The sequence below is a fragment of the Choloepus didactylus genome, chromosome 17 (assembly GCF_015220235.1).
Source record: "Choloepus didactylus isolate mChoDid1 chromosome 17, mChoDid1.pri, whole genome shotgun sequence".
NCBI lineage: Eukaryota > Metazoa > Chordata > Mammalia > Pilosa > Megalonychidae > Choloepus > Choloepus didactylus.
In genome coordinates, this window is record NC_051323.1 from 53,738,037 (window position 1) to 53,754,904 (window position 16,868).

Sequence of the window (16,868 nt, forward strand, 5' to 3'; positions counted from 1 at the left end):
TTGAAGGATATGCACACTCGCTATTTTGCTATGTTCATAAAGGGCATACATAGTAAGCATCACGATAGAAAATAGCACTGTGGAACAGAGGGAGCAGGAACACGCTAGAATGGGGTGCTGTTCTGAAGCTCCTCTGAAGACCCCTGCCCAGAACAGAGGTGGACCTTACTTCCTCTGGTTGGGGTTTGCCAATGGACCTGGCGTAGCCTGCGGTCCCTCTGACTTGATTCTGGCAGAGCAGACTCTACCTCCTGCCTTTCTGCTCTCTCTAGCAGGAGGAGTCTCATCATTGAAGAAAGAGGAACCGATGGGACAGTTTCATTCTTGGCCACAGACAGGAAGTTGGTGGGAGAGAGGAAACAGAGGGTGATCAATTTCTTCAACAGGAGAAGTGGCAGTCAGAGGCAGAAAAGAAGAAATTGTGGCCCTCAGCTACCATATGTGTTCCTGTCTTCTCTGGCTCTTCTCTGGGAAATAAACTGGATGGTGTAATTTAAAGGAACGTCAACTATCAAAATTATCTCTTTCAAGTCATCAGGGTTACCCCTGGCTCCCACGGGGCTAAGAAGCAGGATACCGGGTGTTCCTACCTCAGGGAGAAGCGGTTTGCTTTCCTAACCTTATCTTCCAGGGATTCACGTGGGAAATGGGTGTTTTAATTTGGAAATGGGGAATTGGGGCAAATCTGAGGTAATGTTAAGAGATGAGACACTTCAGTGGAAGGGCAGGCCTGGCTGCGGCCTACACTGCAGGGGGAAGGGGCTTTATCTGACAAGAAACAGTGGCACGTAAAGGGAAACGTGTTGGATCAGCAACATCTGTGGCCGTCTTGGAGGACACCAGCACCTGTAGTGTAGGAAGGAGGCTTTAAGCCAGGCAGACCGGGCTGTCTCACTTAGGAGTTGTGTGGTCCTTTGGAGCCTCGGGTTTCTCATTTGGTGATAATACAGGAATCTAGTAAGGGTTACAGATACTGCATGCGCAAGCCTTGTACAGTAAGCAGTAGGTATGATTATTAATCCACTTTGCTGTTGTGCCTCAGGTCAACCTGGCTTCCCAAACTCAATACTGAAAAAGTTGTTGCCTGTCTTTCCTAAGTCCTTTCCTGGAGACAGCCAGACGAACTTGAGAAGCATGGGCCCTGGAACACGAGCCATCACCTCTGCTCCCCTAAGCCAAGCATCCCCTTCCCACACTGCAATTGCTCTAGGACCTAGGCTTGTGCCTGGCAAACAGAAGGCATGCTTGAGGGTGTTTTGTGAAGTGTGCCAGGTGTGAACTCTGCCAAATGCTCTGACCCACCTTATCAAACCCTCTAAGTCCTCCGTGCAGACTGTTGGGCCCATTGTTGATGGCCAGCTTGTACTCCTTCCCATCCAATACGAATGTCCCCTTGGCAGTCCGGTTGGCTGTCCTCCCAACCACTGCTCCAAAGTAAGGCTGCTTCTGGAGGTACCCTGCAAGGACGTGGGATAATAGCACAGGTTTTACAACTTCAAAGCAAAGGTGAGCTCACCCTACCACGCTGATCTGAGGGATGCTGCAAGCAGCAACCTGTGCCTCATGGAAGCACAGAAAAATAGTGTCCTTTTCCTCTTCCAAAAGTAATTCATGTTTATTGTAAAACAATTTTTAAGGACTTTATAAAGCACAAAGTATAAACTTAAATCATCCTGAATCTCATCGCTAGAGAGAACCATTGTTAACATCCTTATGTTATATCCTTCTACTCTTAGCACATGCATACATGTGCTTTTTTTTTCTTTTTACAGAACTGGGATCTTAGTGTACATGCTGCTTGTAATCTTTTTTATTAGGTCAATCAATTTGCTTAACTAAAAACTATACTTTTGGAGTTGAGAGGTCACTCTGGTGGACATTCTTACACACTATATAGATAACACTTTTTAGGTTTTAATGTATTGGAATAGCTAGAAGTAAATACCTGAAACTACCAAACTCCAACTCAGTAGCCTTGACTCTTGAAGACGATTGTATAACAATGTAGATTACAAGGGTGACAGTGTGATTGTGAAAACCTTGTGGATTGCACTCCCTTTATCCAATGTACGGATGGATGAGTAGAAAAATGGGGACAAAAACTAAATGAAAAATAGTGTGGAATGGGGGGGATGATTTGGGTGTGTTTTCTACTTTTTCATTTTTTATTCTTATTCTGATTCTTCCTGGTGTAAGGAAAATGTTCAAAAATAGATTGGGGTGATGAATGCACAACCATATGATGGTACTGTGAATAGCTGATTGCACACCATGATGATTGTATGGTATGTGAATATATCTCAATAACACTGAATTTTAAAAAAAAGATATGTTGAAAGAAAAAAAACTATACTTTTGAACAGTCTTGAGAGGAAACCCTTTTATCCTTTTTTCTCTTTGGAATTAAAAAAAATCATACAATTTATACATGCAAATATCCTTTAAGAGCATTACATAATCCAGAACTATATAAAGTAATATAGTCAGATGAAATATAGGATGTCCAGTTAAATCTGAATTTCAGCTAAACATTGGATAATTTTTTAGTGTAACAGTGTCCCTTATTTTTATTTTTAAATTACGTCCAAAAATAATAATTAAAATCTTATTATTTATATGGATATATTATTATTAATATATACATATATTATGTGGCCATACTTATACTGAAAAGGTATATGTTGTTTAGATGAAATTCAGATTAACTAGGCATCCTGTTTTTTATTTGCTAAATCCAGCAACCCTGATAAAAATAAAACATGAAAACCCTTTTTCACCTCACCCCTCACCTCCCTCTCAATGGTAATCACTGGTAACAGTTTGGTGTTTATACTTCGTTTTTTCTTTGAATTAGCTACATACAAGCACACACACACACATTCTATATAAAGAGGATCACACTCTATGTATTGTTTTGTAACTAATTTTTTCATTTATCAAATGTCTTAAGAGCTCCCATGTTGCTAGACACGATGGCCACATAGTGTATTGATGAGCATAAACCATCGTTGGTTTTTTTTGCTATAAAAGGCAATTAGTGATGAACTTCCTTGTACCCTTGTACTTACAACTTTGCGCAAGTGCATATTACAATACACTATAATCTTTTACTCTAGTTTATGATGGAAGATATTGAGGTTTGGGGGTAGTTCGTTTTTGTATTATCACCAAAGTAACATTCTACTCTATTTTCACTCGGTCACCCTCAGAATTAATTCCAGTCCCTCTCCTGAGGTATTACTATGGATCAGTAGTCTGCAGGGAATGCAGTTCAGGCGTCTGAAACTATTTTTACTGAGGCTGGAGGGGCTCTCAGGATACAGTCCCTGAACCAAGCAGTCCAGTTACAGGTCACAGGCTTGCATTCCTCACCTGGTTGGGTGCACTAGCTTCTTAACCTCTCTCTCCCAGGCCTTCCCTGGTTCACTTCCTTGCTAGTCTGCAGGTTCCTCAGAGTCCTACCCATGGACTAATCATAATAACTAATACTTACTAAGCACTGCCTAAGTCTCAGCCACTTTGATTTACAGCTGAGAAGACTGAGGACAGAAAGGTTGAGGAGCCTGCCTCCAATGCACAGATAGTAAGTGGCAGAACCAGGATGTTAACCCGGGTAGTCTGGCTCCTGAGTCCATGCTCTCAAGCATAACAGTATTTGGAAAGTGCAGGGCTTTCTTGGACGATTGACCTTCCCTGGCACAGGCCAGGGGGAGCTCTCCACCCACTCCCACCTCCCTCCCAGAAGCTGTGGCTGTAAAGCCCCTTACACTGGATAATCAAAAGAAGCACTGCTGGGCCCTTCGTAATCAGAGAAAAGGCACTGATTCCAGAATTAAGAAGAAGATTTATATTGATAAGGTTCTAAAAGGTTCAACTTTGCTTAGATATATAATTGGGGCCTCAAAGGCTAAGCAACCTTTCCTTGGTTTTGCTTCATCTGCTTTTTAGGACCAGGAACTGAAAAAAAGCAGAATTTTTGTCTAAAAATTATTTGGCTCTATCTATTTTTGACCCCTACTTTGATAAATTCAACAAATATACACTAGGCCCCACACTCTGCCAGCAGTGTCCTTGGTTTTGCGCACACACAACACATGACAAACCACGACAAACCCAACAACAAGACCCCTTAGGGCCTCCTGGGCCTTACAGGAATTCCCTCAGAAGTGATCACCTCCTGGCAATGAATAATTACCCCATGGAGATGACACTCACTTGCCAGGTCCTTGGTTTGGATGAATAGTTTCAAGAATTAAACATAAGGACAGCAGAAACTACTGTTCCCAACTGTCTCTGAAAAACCCCTCAGAACCCATGGGTTTTATACTCTCTTCAGTTGTTGCTAAACTCTTTTTTTTTAATATTCATTTTATTGAGATATATTCACATACCATGCAGTCATACAAAACAAATTGTACATTCGATTGTTCACAGTACCATTACATAGTTCTCCATTCATCACCAGAATCAATCCCTGACACCTTCATCACCACACACACAAAAATAACAAGAATAATAATTAAAGTGAAAAAGAGCAATTAAAGCAAAAAAGAACACTGGGTGCCTTTGTTCGTTTGTTTTTTTCCTTCCCCCATTTTTCTACTCATCCACCCATAAATTAGACAAAGGGGAGTGTGGTTCTTATGGCTTTCCCAATACCATTGTCACCCCTTAAAAGCTACATTTTTATACAATCGTCTTCAAGATTCATGGGTTCTGGGTTGTAGTTTGATAGTTTCGGGTATTTACTGCTAGCTGCTCCAATTCACTAGAACCTAAAAAGAGTTGTCTATATTGTGCGTAAGAGTGCCCACCAGAGTGACCTCTCGGCTCCTTCTGGAATCTCTCTGCCACTGTAGCTTATTTCATTTCCTTTCATTTCCCCCTTTTGGTCAAGAAGATGTTCTCCATCCCATGACTGTTGCTAAACTTTTATATCAAATCAGAAATATAAAAAGTGACAGTCTCCAAATCCTGAATAGTGCATGACTAAAAAGCTTGTTTTAAAATGCAGATAAAACTGTTTTCCCTGAAAAAGTGCAACATTTCCAGGTCAGGCCACGAATGCTGATTTAATCAAGTCAGTGGCTGAGCTGGAGGTAGAGGAAAAATATGTTCCTTTTCCTTGGCAAGACACTGGTCAGAATAAATTCATAAATGCTTAATTTAGGGGGATATGCCCCTTTCCACTCTCCTGAACACCCCAAGGACCCCAACTATGACTCCCACCTTGGCCAGCCCAAACCTTAGCCAGAACTCAAGTCTAAAATAAAATTACTTAAGGTTCTCCGTCAAAACCTTGACACCCTGACTATGACTTTCTTTTGATTTTATGAGGAAAACAAACTTTATGCTAGTTGACAAGCACTTTAATTATCAGACATGTTTTTTAACGGCTTCTAGTTATTACAGATGAACTCTTGATGCCATTTCTTTTAATAGTCTCTGGTTTGCATTGACTGTATTTTCCCCCAATTCCACCCTATTTTCAACACCCTGCAAGGTTAACATTCATTTGTTCTCCGTCATGAAAAAACATATTTGTACATTTTATCACAATTGTTGAACACTCTAGGTTTCACTGAGTTATACAGTCCCAGTCTTTATCTTTCCTTTTTCCTTCAGGTGTCCCACATGCTCCTAACCTTCCTCTTTCAACCATACTCACAGTCATCTTTGTTCAGTGTACTTACATTGCTGTGCTATCATCACCCAAAACTGTGCTCCAAACTTCTCACTCCTGTATTTTCCTATCTGTCTGTAGTGCTCCCTTTAGTATTTCCTGTAGAGCAGGTATCTTGTCCACAAACTCTGTCATTGTCTTTTTGTCAGGAAATATTTTAAACTCTCCCTCATATTTGAAGGACAGTTTTGCTGGATATAGGATTCTTGGTTGGCGGTTTTTCTCTATCAGTATCTTAAATATATCAACCACTTCCTTCTTGCCTCCATGGTTTCTGCTGAGAAATCCGCACATAGTCTTATCAAGCTTCCCTTGTATGTGATGGATTGCTTTTCTCTTGCTGCTTTCAGGATTCTCTCTTTGTCTTTGAAGTTTGAAAATCTGATTATTAAGTGTCTTGGCATAGACCTATTCAGGTCTATTCTGTTTAGGGTATATTGCACTTCTTGGATCTGTGATTTTATGTCTTTCATAAGAGATGGGAAATTTTCATTTATTGTTTCCTCTGTTATTGCTTCTGCCCCATTTCCCTTCTTTTTTCCCTCTGAAATACCCATGACAAGTATATTCAAGTGTTTCATGTTGCCATTCAATTCCCTGAGACATTGCTAGTATTTTTCCATTCTTTTCCTCATCTGTTCTTCCATGTGTAGGATTTCAGGTTCTTGTTCTCTAGTTCCTGAGTGTTTTCTTCTGCCTCTTGAGATCTGCTGTTGTATGTCTCCACTGTGTCTTTCATCTCTTGTGTTGTGCCTTTCATTTCCATAGATTCTGCCAGTTGTTTTTTCGAACTTTCGATTTCTACTTTATGTATACCCAGTGTTTTCATTATATACTTCATCTCTTTTGCCATATCTTGCCTAACCTTTTTGAATTGATTTAGTATTAGTTGTTCAAATGCCTGTATCTCAGTTGAAGTATAAATTTGTTCTTTTGACTGGGCCATACCTTCGTTTTTCTTAGTGTAGGTTGTAGTTTTCTGCTGTCCAGGCATCTGGTTTCCTTGGTTACACCAATCAGGTTTTCACAGACCAGAACAGGCTCAGGTCTCAGAAGGAGGAAATATTCAGCACCAGGTTTCCCTGAGGGTGTATCTTAGAAGATTGACACACCCTGTGAAGCCTCAAGGTGCTGTGCTTTTCTCAATCTGCCCAGCAAGTGGCGCCTATCAGCCTGTCACTCCTGACTGGTATAAGGAGGTGTGGCCCCTTTAATTCTCAGCTTAAGTTGTTTCTGGTTTGATTGTTTTCCCCCAGACCCTGGGGTCTGACTCTGAATGGGAGGCAGGTAGTAGAGCTGAGCACCACCTCTTTCCTCTTAGGGCAGATATACCCCCTAGGGAATTTTCATTTGCATTTAAATAGGATCTTTGTCTCTCTGACTCTGCTATCTCCACTCTTGTCTGGGTCAGAGTGCTGCAAACTGAAAATGGCTGAGAATTTCTCCACTGAGCCAATCAGGTTGAGAAAGAGAAAAAGAAACAGAAAGCTCCTTTTCAGGGCCAGTCCACAGCCCCCAGTTTCACCTGTCAGCCAGAGATAGCACCCAGTCCTCTGGGCTTCCCGTCCAGAGACAGAGAAGTCCCCTGGCTCTTCAAGGTCAGTCTTCACTAAAAAACCTCTGTCTGCTTGTTGGGGATTTGCAGCTTGCATTGAGCAGTCCACATTTTCCAATTAAAACCCCAGTTGGAGCTGGCCTGAGGAATATTCACTTGTTCAGAGAGTGCTGCTCTCTATCACAACGAGGCTTTGCAGTTTGTATTGCCGTTGGGGGAGGGGGCTCCTGGCTCGCATCCGCAGTTTCTACTCACAGATTCTACACTGAGAGATCTCAGGCATTCCTCCCAATCCAGGTTGGTGCACAATATGTGGACAGTCATGGTTGTCCCCCAGCAGTTATTCCAGATCATTTACTAGTTGTTCCTGGTTGTTTATTAGTTGCTCCAGGAGGAGTAACTAACTTCCACTCCTCTCTATGCCACCGCCTTCTTCTGTCTCCTCCATGCCTTTTTTTAAAAAAATGTTAAAATGAAGTAAGAAAGTTCTAGTAGTGTGAGAGAAGATATTTGAGAGCATAGGAAGGAAAGGGAATAAAAATGATTAAGTGCTCATTGTCAGACACAGGTGACAGAACATCTAACCATCACAATCCCTCTGTTTCAGGTGAGGAAATATGTCTGGAGAGGTTAAAGAAGCTGCCCGAGAGCACATAGAGCTTTAATGGACAAAGCAGATTGTGGTGATGAATGCACAACTAAATGATGATACGATGAACAACTGATTGTACACTTTAGAGGATTGTATGTAATGTGAATACATCTCAATTAAAAAAAAAAGCAGACTGAAGTCAGAAATCCTTAATGCTCCCACAAGGGTACCTCGGGAATCTGCCCCTAAGGGTGCAGTCTCTAAACTGGTCTCTTTTCTCCCACCCCCCTCTTCTAAACCTAGGTTTTCTAAAAACACTAAGTTTATTTTTTCCTTTTTTTATAATAGCTGTCATGGCAGTAAGAGCTGGTTTTTGGTGGTAACTGACAGGAAGATGATGGGAAAGAGTCTGTACGAGTAGGTTGTTTATAAGCAAATATGGTCATCACAGGCTTTGAAAGAGATCATAATGATAGGTGGGATATGCCGATGAAAATCATTTTCCAATATAAAAAATGGCAGAAAAATTCACATGAGACATGACTGATTTTCCCAAGCTGTAACTAAAAGATCATTTGATTTACCTCTTCAGAATTCTACAGAGGAAAGAGCTCATTCTCCCAGGGAGAAATTGAACCATTCTGACCTCTGGTCATGGCACTCATCCAAACAGTTTATATATTGTATCGGGGAAACTGGACATAGTTCACATCCAACCTGGCCTTTTAAAAGGACCATGCCTCGGAGAAAACATGGCGGCATAGAGAGAAGTGGAAAACTGTTAGTTCCCCCGAGAACAATTCATAAATGACCAAAAAACTAGTAAATAACCAGGAATAACTGCGGGGAGACAAACGTGATTGCCCACTCACCAACCGCCAACCTGAATTGGGAGGAATGCCCGAGATCACAGCATAAAATCTGTAAGTAAAACTGCGGACCTGCGCTGAGAGCCGAGAGCCGAGAGCCCCTCCCTCACAGAAGCCACGCGGTGCTAGAGAACAGCACTCTCCAAACAAGCTAGCATACCGCAGCCCAGCTCCATCTGGGATTTTAATGTTAACTGCTAAATACAGACAGCGAATCCTCAACAAGCAGACAGAGGCTTTTGGGGACAACTGACCTTGGGAGAGTCGGGGCACATATCTGTCTCAGGACGAGAAGCCCAGAGGCTGACGGGTGAATCTGGGAGCTTTTCTGTCCCTTTTGCTTTCTGTGGAGAAAACTGCAGCCGCTTTCAGCCCACAGCACTTTGCAGTAAAGACAGACTTAGCTATTTTAAAATCAAAATACTTTGATCAGCAGAGTCAAAGAAACAAAGAACTTCCTGATAGGCAGTGACCTCTTTGGAGGGGGCATAGCTTCCCAAAGGAAAGGGAGGGGCCCAGCTTTACCGCCCGCCTTTCCAGAACCAGACCCCAAAGCCTGGGTGAGGAGAGCCACAGGCCACACCCCCTTACACAGGCGGTGACAGACTGCACCTGCCAAACAAAAGCACAGGTGTTATTAATCCTCTAAGAAAAACCATCAGGGGAACCAGATACTGAATATTTCCTCCTTCTGTGACCTGAACCTGTTCTCATCTGGGAAAACCTGATTGGGGTGGCCTAGGAGGTCAGATGCCTAGACAACAGAAAACTACAGCCTACACTAACAAAAACGAAGCTATGACCCAGTCAAAAGAACAAACATACACTTCAACTGAGATACAGGAATTTAAACAACTAATGCTAAATCAATTCAAAAACTTTAGAGAATATTTCACAAAAGAGATAGAGGCTGTAAAGAAAACACTGAGCATGTATACGGCAGAAACTGAAAGTTCAAGAAAACAACTAGTAGAATCTAAGGAAATGAAAGACACAATGGAAACATACAACAGCAGACATCAAGAGGCAGAAGAAAACACTCAAGAACTGAAGAACAAAACACCTTAAAGCCTACACGCAAAGGAGCAGATGGAGAAAAGAATGAAAAAATATGAGCAACATCTCTGGGAACTTAAAGATGAAACAAAATACAAGAATCTACGTATCACTGGTATCCCAGAAGGAGAAGAGAAGGGAAAAGGGGTAGAGGCAATAATAGAGGAAATAATCAATGAAAATTTCCCATCTCTTATGAAAGACATAAAATTACAGATCCAAGAAGTTCAGCGTACTCCAAACAGAATAGATCTGAATAGGCCTACGCCAAGACACTTAATAATCAGATTATCGAATGTCAAAGACAAAAAGAGAATCCTGAAAGCAGCAAGAGAAAAGCAATCCATCACATACAAAGGAAACTTAATAAGACTATGTGCAGATCTCTCAGCAGAAACCATGGAGGCAAGAAGGAAGTGGTGTGATATATTTAAGACAGTGAAAGAGAAAAACCTCCAACCAAGACTCCTATATCCAGCAAAGCTGTCTTTCAAATATGAGGGAGAGCTCAAAATATTTTCTGACAAACAGACAATGAGAGACTTTGTGAACAAGACACTTGCCCTACAGGAATTACTAAAGGGAGCAATGCAGAGTGATAGGAGAAGACGGGAGTGTGTGGTTCAGAATACAATTTTGGGAGATGGTGGCACAGCAATGTAAGTACACTGAACAAAGATAGCTATGTATACAGTTGAGAGAGGAAGGTTGGGAGCATGTGAGACACCAGAAGAAAGGAGGAAAGATAAAGAATGGGACTGTGTAACTTGGTGAAATCTAGTGTTCAACAATTGTGATAAAATGTACAAATATGTTCTTTTACGAGGGCAACAAGAAAATGTCAACCTTGCAAGGTGTTAAAAATGGGGAGGCATTGGGGGAGGGATGCAATCAATGTAAACTAGAGACTGTAACTAACAGAATCATTGCATTATGCTTCCTTTAATGTAACAAAGGTGATATACCAAGGTAAATGCAGATTAGAAGGGGGGATAGGGGAGGCATGATAAACAATTGACATTGGTGGTATTGTCTGACTCTTTACCCTACTTTGATTTAAGATTACTTTTCCTTTTGCTACTTCCTAGTTGTCCTTTTTTTCCTCTTTCTTTTCCCTCTCTACCTTCTTTGATGCTCCCTCCTGCCTTGTGAAAGAAATGTAGATATCCTTATATAGATAGTGGTGAAGGTGGCGAACACATAAATATGTGGCCATACAGAGAACCATCAGTTGTTTACTTAGGATGGAATGTATGGGGTATGAACAAAACCATCTTTAAAAAAATGGGTTGATGTCAAAACCTCAAGGGCAATATACTGAATGAAATAAGCCAGACACATATGGACAAATATTGCAGGGTCTCACTAATAAGAACTAATTGTAATATGTAAACTCATAGACATGAAATAAAAGGTACCAAGATATAGGATGAGGCTTAAGAATGGGGAGTGGTTGCTTAGTATGAGCAGAATGTTCAACTAGGACGAACTTAAATGTTTGGAAATAAACAGAGGTGTAGGTAGCAAGATGTGAGAATAACTAACAGTGCTGAATGGCATGTGAATGAGGTGGAAACGGGAAGCTCAGAGTCATATATGTCACCAGAAGGAAAGTTGGAGGTCAAAAGATGGGAACGTATAAAACTGAATCCTATGGTGGGCAATATCCATGATTAACTGTACAAATATTAGAAAACTCTTCCATGAACCAGAACAAATGTATGACAATACAACTAGAAGTTAACAATAGAGGGACATATAGGGAAGAAATACATACCTATTGCAAACTATATACTACAGTTTGTAGTATTTCAACATTCTTTCATAAACAATAACAAATGTACTATACCAACACTATGAGTCAGTAATTGAGGGGGGTTGGTTAGGGATAGGGGAAGATTCGAGTTTCCTTTTCTTTTCCTTTTTTTTTTCCCCCCATCTTTCACTTTATTTCTGGCCTGGAATAATGAAAAGTTTCTAAAAATTGAACAAAAATTAAGTGTGGTGATGGATGTACAGCTGTAAGAGGTTACCAGGGTCAACAGATTGTACACTTTGGATCTTTGGATAATTGTATGGTATCTGAACAATCCCAATAAAAATTAAAAAAAAAAGGACCATGCCTCATGGAATTATTCATGCTTAGCTGTTCCTTGTGCCTCAATATATTTTGGGACATGGTAATATCACGATGACTCCCTTCTTCTGTCAAGTCTTGTTACTTTCAATTATTTACCTGTTTGTTTAAATAATGTCTATTTTTTTTGAGTAGACAATATGAGCACATGGTATAAAACAGGCATTTTTAAATGTACAATGAAAATTAAGTCTCCTTCCTACCCTGGTACCCCAGGAACCCAGGGTCCTTCCCTAAAGACAACTGCCGTTTCCAGTTTCTTGTTAACAGGGGTTTTAATACAATAGCAAGGATCAAAATAGTAGCAGAGAGTCATTTCATACTAATCTGATTAAGGCATTTATGCTTCCTTTTATGACAAACATGAAATCTTCCTTATCTTTGGCAATACCAAAAGAATCTACAAAAAACTGAAAGATAGATAGGGCCATAAAAAGGGAATGGGTGGGGAGGACACTTTAAATAACTCCGAAGATGGTTGAACATATATTAGAAAGTGTTACTTAATATTCTGAGTTTTTTTCCCAACTTCCTTTTTTTTGAAAATAGCTTTCTTTCCTTTTAAAATAAACAAATTATATAAAATATAGCTTAGGAATGAAAAAGTCCATCTTGCTCCAGCACCTAGAAGAATATTTTAAATGCTTTGATTCAACCTGGCATTTTGTGAAGTTCATGTTGCATCTTGGTGAGAAAATGTTATTTAGTGTTTTCAAGAAACATTCATATTATGGAGGACAATAACATATAGAACAGATCATTGTAATCTAAGGGATCTATTTTTTTCCCCTCTCTTGGATTCTTTCACTGAGACTTAGTATTAATGCGCTCACACAATTGGCACCCCTATGAAAAAGCTGGTGCTCCTCGGGTGCTACATCATCATGGCACACATTTCATATGCATTCCAGAGATGCCTTCTGCTTTTAGATCCATGCAAATCTTAAATCAGATCTAAAATTGCAAGAAGTGAGGTGTATGTGTGTGTGTAGGGGGAGGGTAAATATCTTTCTAAATGTGATAAGAGATGATAAGGTCAGGTGCCCACACCTTATCAGCTCCAATTCTTTCACGTGATTCTGGAATTCTCAACCATATATTCAATTCTCCTTGGGCTCCACTGGGCAATTTTGTACCAGTCATGTCATCTCTTTATGACTCTGTTTCAGTCTAGAAAATGGTTATGCTACAAGCAGATAGAGATAGAGGTGACTCAACAACATGATTCTAAAGAATCTTCTTTTAAGTGTCATTTGTCAACCTTCTTGCTTTCTGACAGCAAATGTGAAACCCCACACCCAGAAGTGTAGGGTATGCTGAGAGGAAGGAGAAGAGCTGATTTTCCCACATCCTTGTACCTTCCTACCAGTGAGCCTCCTGCGACTGGTTTTCTTAAGTTATCAAAGAAATTCTGTGGAAGGTTATACCTGTCCCTCCCCCTGTTCTCCAGGCCAAGCTGTGGAGACTCCAAGACAAATAAAAACAAGATGGCAAGGAATAGGATCCTCAGGAATATATTTATAATAAATTTTGTTAAAGGTACAGGGAACAATTTTCAGACTCCTAAGAGAAAAACGATACTTGGAGAGTTTTCTATTGACCTCAAAGCATGAGTCACGTTACAAATCTAAAGAACTAAAACAGACAGAAAGACACACTTAAAGGAAAACATCAAAACTCTTCTTTAGCAGATTTTGCCCATGCCCCCCCCCACACTGAGCAGAGGGTATTAATTTTCAAGCAGTTACCCTTTGCCAACTTTATTTCAGACTTCATTTTCTGTTTATCAGCACTGCAGTGCCAAGAAACAGCACCATTACATTTTCCTTTGCTGCAATCAAACAGTAATTGTAATTGTTTATTTATGCAATTATTTGACTAAAGTCTAGTCCAGCTAAACTGCAAGCTCAATGAGGGTTGGGGGCGTTATATATATATATTTTTTTTTTTAGAATTCATTCTGAGTAGTTTATTATAAGTCAGTACAATGTTCAAGCAGCTTGACATATAAAGATAACAGACATAAAAGTAAACACTGAGAGGCACACATATATTCCTATTCAGAGAGAAGACACGTTATATATATGGAAAAACTGCAACAAATATTAAGGTATTCAAAATAATTTTTTGACAATTCAGATGTGACATATTTACAAGAAAAGTTTAAGTTTTAAAAGAAATAATTTTCATAGAATTATAAAAGTATGAGATAAATATCAAGAGACCTTGGCAATCACAAGAACATTTTCCCATGCTATTGAATATAAGGGTAGTCTTATAAAAAGTTGCAAAATAGACCTAGCATTTTGTCACCATGAATATACTAAATACAAAAATATGCTAAAATGAACATGCAGTGGGAGAGCTGTACCAAAAATAAAAATAAAAAAAAACAGCATTAGGTTCTTGAATACTGCAAAGTACCTATACAAGATTTCTTAGGTGTGACTATGAGAAAGGAACTTTCAAAGAAGCCATTATTACTGATTCTATCTACTACTGCAAAACTTCTGATTCTATCATTTTCAAATGTAGCTGCAAAAGAGAACCTAATTATAATTTTTTAAAAATATTAACTTATGAATAGAAAAGTTGAGTGGTGCATTCTTTATGCATTTGTTTTTTTTTAAACTAATGCCATGTAATTCAGATATTAACCTCTGGAGCCTTCCACTGTTGTAGAAGGAAATTTCTCTCTCCCCCTCATAAAAGAAATCAACTTAGAAAATGAAAAGGAGAAATGGTGATACGTTTGAGTTCAAAATGAAACAGTACTGTAAAATACAAAAATAGCAGTATGTGAAATTCAAGACTGTTTTCTTAAAGCAAATGTTTAAGACTGAACCTGCAAAAACGGTACTTGCTCAGACTAATCTATTATTCAAAGCCTGAAATGAAGGATGCTTTAGAGGTGCTTCAATTTATGATATTCCATGACTAAATGCATACACAAATTTGGTTTTTACAACATTCATATTGCACAGGAAGTAAAATACCAGCATTCTGGTATTTCTAACACAAGATGCTAACATTCAACTATGCTACTGAGAATTAATTTTATCCCAAAGTTTAAAACCAATTAAGTAGGATTTATGAGTACATTAATCTCAAAACAAAGATGAGAAAACAAGCACTTGAATATAGGTTATTAGTGACGAAAATTAGGTGACAATTGCATGACTACGGGCAGTTTTCAATTATGTCTATGTGTATAAACTTGAGGTCTTTCACCGATTCAAATGTGGAAACAATTATTTACAAAACTTTGATAAGAAAATCAGATCTCCCCAAAATTTCATACCAAATAAATTTCAGTGAATAAAAGCACTGACTGCTCTAAATCCTGATTTTTTTCAAACAAATGTCTAAGATATTTGTTTGATTCCTAATTTTCCCTCCTCTCTATGAGGGCTGTATCTTCCTGAATAAACTAATTGAATAGCAGAGTTTTTTAATGCATAAATTAACACATGATCTTAATTGCTCATGGCTTCCAACGGAATTAAAAGTCCATCTTAGAAGGAAGCCTTACGTCTAGCCATTGCGTTGCGACGCCTCCATTTCACTCAGTGCTTGACGACTGAGCAGCCACGGGGTGTTGGGCGCTGTGAGTTATGGCGACGACGCCCAGACCAAGGCAGATAAGCCCTCACTGAGTTTACACTATGCAACATTTCTGAAACGGCCCAGGCCTCAAAGAGTATTTGATAAAGGAAAAAGGAAGGAGGCGCACGTCTTTTGATTTTCCTTCAACAGAGAGGGCTCAAGGGAAGAACCAGGCGCCACACCTTCTCTTGCTGCTTTTCCCCTGCTGCCCTCTCAGGGGACGCGCCAGCTCAAAGATCGCTCCAGGTTGCTGGAGTTTTAGTTTTTTTGTTTTTTTTTTAATTTTTAATTTTTAATTAATTGAGGCAAAGCCCTATGGCTGTTTATATTAATTTTGTATTCTTTTTCCAAGCTCTGGATGGCAACACAACCCTGAGTTAGCCTGATCCAAGCACTCCTGATCGCCCAAGTTCAGCTATTTTCCTCTGTGGTTGGTTTCTCGCCTCGAGAGCAGCACTCTCGACATGGGTGCGGGGCGTGTACGGAGGTGTGTGGGGCGGGACCGCAGGCCGGGGTAAAGTTCAACCCACCTTCCAACTCGGCAAAGCCGAGCACCACGTCTGAGGCTCTTCCCTGCTTGTCTTTGACCTCCAGGGCTGTGATGGTGCAGCCCCAGGAGATGATGTCCACTTTCAGCAGGTCTGACTGTAGCTGGAACTTCTCCACTGTCCCTGCCCCCGCGGGGAGGTCACCAAACACGGCTCTGGTCACCGAAGTCATGAGGAAAACGAGGGTCGTGCAGCTACTACTCCCTGCCCTTCCAGCTCCTGCCGCCAAGCCAGGAGCCACAGAGATTTATTAGAGGAGGGACATGTGACACCGCTCAGACTCCTCCCCTTCCTTCCCTGTATTTAGGGAGTGACCCCTCCAACAGAATATATCCTGCGGCCCTTTCTAAATCACTCCTTTGCCTCGGGGTGGCATGCAGGCAGTTTCCAGTCAGGCATGCAGTGCTTTTCCTTTGCTGGCTCTGGCTGCATTGCATGCTGGGAATGGTAGTCCTTTGGAAGACGAAATTGCATTTTGGGGCCTGTAGTTTTTTTTTTTTAATTCCCAATCCTGACTGTTGTATTCTTTCCCCTTCTCCAGCACATGGTTCTCCACACCCACTGAGCAGTCCGTTATTGTTGGTGCCTGACTGTCCGACTAAGTGCCAGGAAATGCACAGAGGCGGTTCCTGGGGAAAATTCTGGCTTAATTTAACTCCAAGTTGAAAGAAGTACGCGGATAGTTTTAAACACGGGGAAAATCGGTACAGACTTCTTGTGTACGCTGCCTGGCGATCCATTCGTGTGGTCCCCCAGGGCCCTCCCTGGGCGCGTTTCTGCAGGAGCCCCTGATGGGAAGGCTGTCCTGACAGCCTTGCTGGA

General features: G+C 40.6%; 1 protein-coding gene across 1 annotated transcript in view; it reads right to left on the bottom strand.

Annotated features, from left to right (window-relative positions):
• GALM (galactose mutarotase) overlaps positions 1-16,445 on the bottom strand; it is a 63,955-nt gene extending 47,510 nt beyond the window's left edge. The window contains exons 1-2 of the mRNA XM_037807304.1: positions 16,029-16,445; positions 1,303-1,457 (exon numbers count right to left, since the gene is read on the bottom strand). Of these exons, the coding sequence (XP_037663232.1) occupies positions 1,303-1,457; positions 16,029-16,218 (345 nt within the window). The 5' untranslated portion in view covers positions 16,219-16,445. The remainder of the gene's footprint in view (positions 1-1,302; positions 1,458-16,028) is intronic.
• Between the last annotated feature and the right edge of the window lie 423 nt (positions 16,446-16,868).